The sequence below is a fragment of the Alosa alosa genome, chromosome 1 (genome assembly GCF_017589495.1).
Source record: "Alosa alosa isolate M-15738 ecotype Scorff River chromosome 1, AALO_Geno_1.1, whole genome shotgun sequence".
NCBI lineage: Eukaryota > Metazoa > Chordata > Actinopteri > Clupeiformes > Clupeidae > Alosa > Alosa alosa.
The window spans coordinates 34381476-34388545 of record NC_063189.1 but is presented as its reverse complement, the minus strand read 5'-3'; the positions used below and the strand labels follow the sequence as shown (position 1 = coordinate 34388545).

At 39.2% G+C, this 7070-nt stretch overlaps 1 protein-coding gene across 1 annotated transcript; it reads right to left on the bottom strand.

Moving 5' to 3' along the window:
* Window positions 1-177: 177 nt before the first annotated feature.
* On the bottom strand, window positions 178-2052 carry fabp2 (fatty acid binding protein 2, intestinal). Its single transcript, XM_048252400.1, has 4 exons — window positions 1906-2052; window positions 1101-1273; window positions 638-745; window positions 178-528 (listed from the first exon to the last, which is right to left on the bottom strand). The coding sequence occupies exons 1-4, from the start codon at window positions 1970-1972 to the stop codon at window positions 478-480; spliced, it is 399 nt and encodes a 132-aa protein (XP_048108357.1). The 5' UTR covers window positions 1973-2052; the 3' UTR covers window positions 178-477.
* Window positions 2053-7070: the final 5018 nt, after the last annotated feature.

The window sequence follows — 7070 nt, the reverse complement described above, 5'->3', positions numbered from 1 at the left end:
AGGGATTACAATACAACTCCACTGTTACAAATGTGTGGTTTCAGTCAAAATTCCTCTTCACTCTCAAATAAAGTCACCAGAAATCTTGATTGGGGGCAGAAGAGTTTTCTGTGCGCATTGCCTCTCATCCCATCACACAACACACATACACGATAAAAATGACCAAAAGCCATCCAATTCTAGGTATTTCCTTTAATATCAAAAATGCACATTTACTTAACCAATCACATTTATTTCATTTCATATCAAAACACAGTGCACATGGATGGTTTTACATTCTGTGTGTTGTGAACAGTGCATAGCTGGATGAAGGAGATCTGACAGCCTGATGTTCCAGAAAATTAGTATTAGTATTGCAGTCTTTTTGAAATGGTTGAATGACTAGACAAGCTCTCTTAGTGCCATCTGGAGCCAGGCCATCCGAGGTGCTATGTTCTCCTCGGGGTCAGAAAGATGACTGAATGAACTGGCTTTCCTTTAACCCCTCTTGAAGATCCTCTTAGCATCCACACCCTCGTAGTTGTAGCTCTATAATGCAGAAGGAATGCTTAAAATCAGAAATGACCTCTCCAACTGAATGTTATGCAGGTGTTTGTACCACTGATAAAAAAATCTCGTAAATGTTTTATTAACTCACCTGAACAAGTTCTCCCCCCTCAATGACTCGCGTCGTTGTCAGGACTTTGCCGTTGTCTTTCCTGGTGAATAGGCCCTTCATCATGTCTCCCTCCATGGTCCATGCGCCCTACCACACACATGCCTGCCATTAGCACTCACACAATCTCTCTTCAGTACAGTCATCACAGCAATTCAAGTGTTTACCTACTGGGCGAGGCCTTCACAAGAGAGAACATTACAGGCGTCTCACTGGCAGACTAATAGTTCAACACTCTCAGAGACCTTCATGAACTCTGTACATGCTGTTGGACCACATTCTTTTTGGTACACCAAATGATTTTGGCATAACTACTGTATGTCACGTCCAAAAACAGACATCACATCAACTGACTGCAGGTTTAGAGTATCCAGTCTGTATTTTTGTTTCAATAAGTGTCACAATCATTGTATTCCACAAGCGAACTAAGACCTAATAGACTTACAGAGAGCTCCGTCCCGTCGGCCAGGGCATACTCAAAGGTGACCCCCAGAGTGAAGTCTAATTCTAGCGTCCTGAAGGCACTGGTCTCATTGATGTGAAACTTGTCTCCAGTCTGTTCGATGGTGATCTTCAGGTTGTCGTGGGCAGCCAGCTTTCGCTTGACCATATTGACGCCTGTTGATACAACAATGCAAAAGGCTACCGTTAGGAACATGGCTCAGCTGGATTGCCCAAGTACTTCTAGCCCCTGGCGAAGGCTTGGGAAATGAATGAATAATAGTCACACCTCTGAGTACAACATGCAGAAATGAAGACTTGTCTTGTCATGCCATTTTGTGCCTACATGACTTGCCTTGAAGTTTTGCTGTGTAAATCGATGTCAGACTACACTCACTATTACACCATATTTGAAGGAAATGGAAATTCTGTGATTGCTATTTTTACAGACTGGATAAATAACACATATGAAAACAGAACTGTTGAAAACATACAGTCAGGACCTGAATTAGGCATCTCCAAATCCTTGCAGGTAACATGTATTAAGTTGTTATGTATTTATTACATTTTGACTAACTGTACACTTCCACATCTGTTCCACAGTGAGCTCTTAAAAATGCACTTAGATGCCACACACACATCCACTACATTTGTATCTTTTGACCAATGAAAACTGGAATCAATGAAACTTTTTGTTTCTGCCCCTTCTGGCTGTGGCTGGCCCACAATTCCAGGTTCCAGAAAATGCACATTTTGAAGTGATATAATCTTCTTCATATTAAAACTCCAAACACAGAGCAAGTCCATACCCATCTTCTCCATGAACTTCTCATAGTTGTCGCTGCGGTCTACTTTCCAGGTACCGTTGAAAGTCATGTTTGCTGTCTTTGCTGTGGTTCAGGTGGTGAAATGAGTGTATCTGCTGTGTGCACGCTCTGGGAGTAACTGAGTGAAGCGCGGAACCTGCCCTTTTAAACTGTTCCAGGAGTGAGCGCACTTCCTTATCTCCCCCTTTATCATTATGCTGATGTGGACGTTTAAAGCTCACATTGAATAAATCTCTCCAAGACTATGTCAGGTCCCAGCATGCAGTGCGGCGACTGTTACAGTGTGTGGAGGAGATAGCTGAATTGGTTCACTCTGTGGGAAACAAATGCTGACTTGTGTTTAAAGAATGAATGTTTGTTATTTATTTCTCTGCCCCCATTGATGTGTGTGTGTGTGTGTGTGTGTGTGTGTGTGTGTGTGTGTGTGTGTGTGTGTGTGTGTGTGTGTGTGTGTGTGTGTGTGTGTGTGTGTGTGTGTGTGTCTGTGTGTGTGTGTGAGAGAGAGAGAGAGATAGAGAGAGACAGGAGAGAGGGGTTGGGTTTGGGGGGGTGGGTGGTAAATAGTCCTGATGTTAGCTGAAGTTTGCAGCTGTGTGCAATAAAAGCAATTGTTCCTCTAACACATTGTCCAGTTCAATTTAAATTAAATGAAATTCAACCCCATTTCTGTGGATCAGCATTAGTACAATCAAACCTGGTCAAAATATAATGTGAATGTGTAATATAATGTGTAAAATGAAACGGGAATTCCCTGAATTTCCCCTTGGGGATCAATAAAGTATATATTTATCTATCTATCTATCATCTATTACAATGATAAAAGCTATACACCATCAATAGTGTGGTTAGAAGTGCCCTAAAGATAGTATCAGGCACTAACTGCACTGTGTTGGTAGAATAAGTGGCATTTGTTCCAAAGGCTTGTTTTACATGTGAACTCCTACACAGAGGGGGCGAGTTGAGTTTGTTGACAGAATGTATCCAGGAACTGTGTAATGGGTGAACAGACTTGGAGCAGCACAGATGGTTTTCAAACCTCTGTTGCAGAAATAGAACTCAGCCTCCTCTCACCTCTCCGCTCACAGGGCAAGTTGCCCGGCAATTGTTCTCTAATGTGGAAAGGATGCTTGTGTATGTGGCCTAAACCTTGACACAGAGGAAAGGTCTAAGGATCTGTCAAACTCTTTAATGTAAGTGATAATCGACTCCACCCGGTGATGTTTCCAGAAAACCATATGCTTGGCCTTCATGCCATTAAAAAGACATGCTGATATATTGTTCTCCATATTGCAGGACACACTATTTTTAGATCAGTGAGCCTTTATTGTACAATATTTAATTATTAGTCAGTCAATGCATTAGATCATAGAAATCTGTTTTGGTTTACAAACAGATTGCTCTGACATTTTTATTGCAGGTGTAATATGGGCTATTGGTGTAATAGCTACACCAGTGCATATTCACAGATGTATGGGAGAATAAAAACGCAAGTAATGGACTTTCACCCATTCACCCACAAGTAATGGACTTTCACCCAAAGCTGTACCGCAGGCCTGAGCTGCAGACATCGTCAGATCTTGGGTTTAATGAGGAGTGTTGTCACTCAGGGGTGTTTCGTAGACAGTGTAAGATGCAGAGCTGAACAGAACCCTTTCATCAGAGACACTGACTAACAATGACCAGAGTGGACTCTGCAGATGTCCAGATAAGACTTATCAGTATGATTTGCACATGAGCATACTAGTGACCTTAGGTATGGAGACTCCTCAAATCCAGATTGCGTGATGATACTGATATGTTCCATTTCGACATCAACCTTACACTCAATAAAAGAAACCTTTGAAATTTACAAGTCGAAGATCCTTTTATCAAAGCACTGAAGACAAAAACCTTCAGAGATGGAGCCATTGTAAAAAAATACACAAAACATGCTAATAATAATAATAATAATAATAATAATAAATACTGCTACGAATAATACAAATTAATTAATCAATGATTATTATGATTATGATTATTTTAAATTGTCAACACTCTATAATATTTGAACTTTTTAATTTGTTTTATTTTATGACCCAACATATGTCCATGGTAGCAGTATGCTACTCGGAGTCGTCTCTGATGTTGCTGTATGGAATGTTACAGATGTGGAAGTGTACATTAGTCAGCCAGCAGTCACCGCTGGCAGCAGCATGACACGTACGACTGAAACTTTTTTCAAGCAGACAACAAAGGTACTACCAGTGCAAAACTCTGATGATCTTTTCCAATGCCATAATAAATACAAAACGTGTTTTTTATTTTAATTTTATTTGTATCACAGTATCTCTCTGCTCTACTAGTCTGATTCTGTATGTGGGATTCCTACTTCACTCACTAGCCGTATCTGCCGCATGAAGTCCATTCAACTCCATATCTCCAAGGTCACAACAAATTTTTTATCTTTCAAATGGGCTTAATGTTTCACTAATGTAACATCATTAGACATCACACACTTAACCTGATAACCTTAACATGATAATAATGTTTTCAAATGCAGCCAAACTAAAAACTTGTGACAAATACTGCCATTACACATTTAAACCACAGGGTGGCTATCTTTTCTCATAGTTATTTTGCACATCCGACAATGCAATATAGCCAGTTTCATCATCTGCCACTATCTAAAATGCGTTCTTTTAGTTCATATAGTCATGATCTTAAGGTCTTGTGAAAGACTATGTTGCTGACAAAGATGTTGTGAGAAGTCAGCTTAATTCTTAATTCTTTCAACCACTCAAAAGGCAGATGCTCAGTGAAGTCATCAGTCCCTTCCCACCATCCTTGAGATGAGGACAAGATCACTGCAGTGTTCAACAGGCATGTAAATAGCTGCAAGAGCAGCATGATGACACCAGCTTATACTAGTTCTGATGTGAAGGTGTGTAAGTGTGTATCCAACAAAAACATGATGTGATAGTTCAACATAAAACTGAGCTGTCAGAGATCATGTTAGTAAGAATGAACATAGTAAGAATAAAAAGAGCACTTGGTCTTTCTCTGTTGTGACTCAAAGACATTAATAGTGGCTGAAGACAGTAATATTGTGTAAGGTGGGTTTGAATGCAAAATATAACACCACTCCACTCAACTTGCTCAGATCTTTTCAGGCCAGACTATGGCTATTTCACAGCAGGATGTGGAGTGTTATGACTTCATCATCTGCTTCACAATGCCACCACTAAGGCCGTCATCAGCAGGCAGTCTTGTTACATGGACTTTTGAAAGGTATGATTATAGACAGTTTTGCATCCCCACACCTTATTCATGTTTTATGCAATTATGACATTTTTTAGATATTGTATTGCAGGAAGCACCAAAATGCTTAAAGGAACATCCAACTTACACAAAATACAAAAGATGCCCAGTTTTCCATTCAGGACAGTTCCCTCATAGCTCTGCAATAGGGTAATCTCAGTACATAATCAGGAATAAAGGAAAGTAGCTTTATATGGACAACACACAGATTTGGCACAGGGTGCTGGAAAGTTGACTCTGACTCAGTTGGCCATAGATAATGCTTTGTGTTGTTAGAATGAGATTTGTTGCTTAGTTTAGTAAATACTGTCCTCAAGCAAGCACTAAATCAGTACTAACTCATTCACTTCAGATTACACATTCACTATGAATCCTTTCAGTTCATGTGCATACCAATTTAACATTATTCTGCATGCATGTACAGTTAAGAACAAAATTATTCATACCCCTGGCAAATATTGATTTAATGTTGATTTTCTCTTTATCAATATGTTTGTTCTGACTGAAAATGACACTGCCACATGGCAAAAAAAAGGTTGCAAGACAATGGAATAAAAAAGAAGTGTTTTCATCTTTTTAAAGTCATTTTTATGGAAAATGGCATGTCCAAAATTATTCATACCCTTTTTAAATAATCTTTATTTGCATAAAGGCAGTGTGCAGAGACCTGCCCCAATAGGCGTCATTGGACCATTAAACCACACAATGATCCAAAACATACAGCCAAACAAGGCAAGAAATGGTTAACAGAGAACAATGTCAACATTTTAGCGTGTCCCAGCCAGAGTCCAGACCTCAATCCGTAAAATAAGTGACAAGGCCAGAGAGATGGCAAATAACCGTTCCTGCCTCAAAACCCGGATTGCTGCTAAAAAAGTGCGGTCTACAATCATTGTGAAGACATGGAGAGGCTTGGTAGGTATTATAAGAACTATTTTGAGAGCTTTGGTGGCAAATAAAGATGTTTTAAAAATGGTAGAATAATTTTGGACATGCCATTTTTCATAAATAAAAATAAAAAATATAAAAACGCTTATTTTTCTTTATTATGTTTCTACCACATTGTCTTACAACTTTTTGGCATGTGACAGTGTCATTTTCAGTCAGAACAAACATATTGGTCAAGAGAAAATCTACATTAAATCAAAATTGCCAGGAGTAATAATTTGGTTCTTAACTGTATGTACAGTGGTTTAAATTCTCAAACCTTAAATTCTACCAAATGCTTAAAAGACATATTCAAGGAAACTCTCCCCTTGTGTCTTGACTTCCATGGAGCGACCATTTTGCAGCAAGATGGAGCTCCATGCCAAATGGCGAAATCTGTGAAAAACTGGCTATGTGACAATGGCACTCAGCTGCTTGAGCCATTGGTCCTCTCCAGACCTAAAGACAGCTGTTGGACAATGGTGAAGAATGCAGTCGCAGGGAAGAAACCATCTATACTGTACATGATCTTCAGGAAGGAAGCAATCAAGCAGGCATGGACTGAGCAAGAGACATCAGAGTACTGCAGATGTCTTGTTCTCTCTACTCAAAGCCAGATCCAGCAGGTTTTGAAGAGTAAAGGACATACTACATATTGATTGTTGTATAGCAATTTCATTGCATAAAATAAAAGTTCAATTAGACAGGTAGGGTCAATTACTCAAGGCCGTGCAGGTGCGTTAGTTTTGAGCAATGTAACAGTCAATCAAGAAAAAACTCGCTTTCTTGATTGACTGTTACATTGCATAAAATAAACAAATATTTTTTATATTCTTGTTAATTTTTTAAAAATTTGAAAATGTCATTAAAACATTGAATTTCCCTTTTGTCTCAATACTTTTGGCCACCACTATATGTATGCA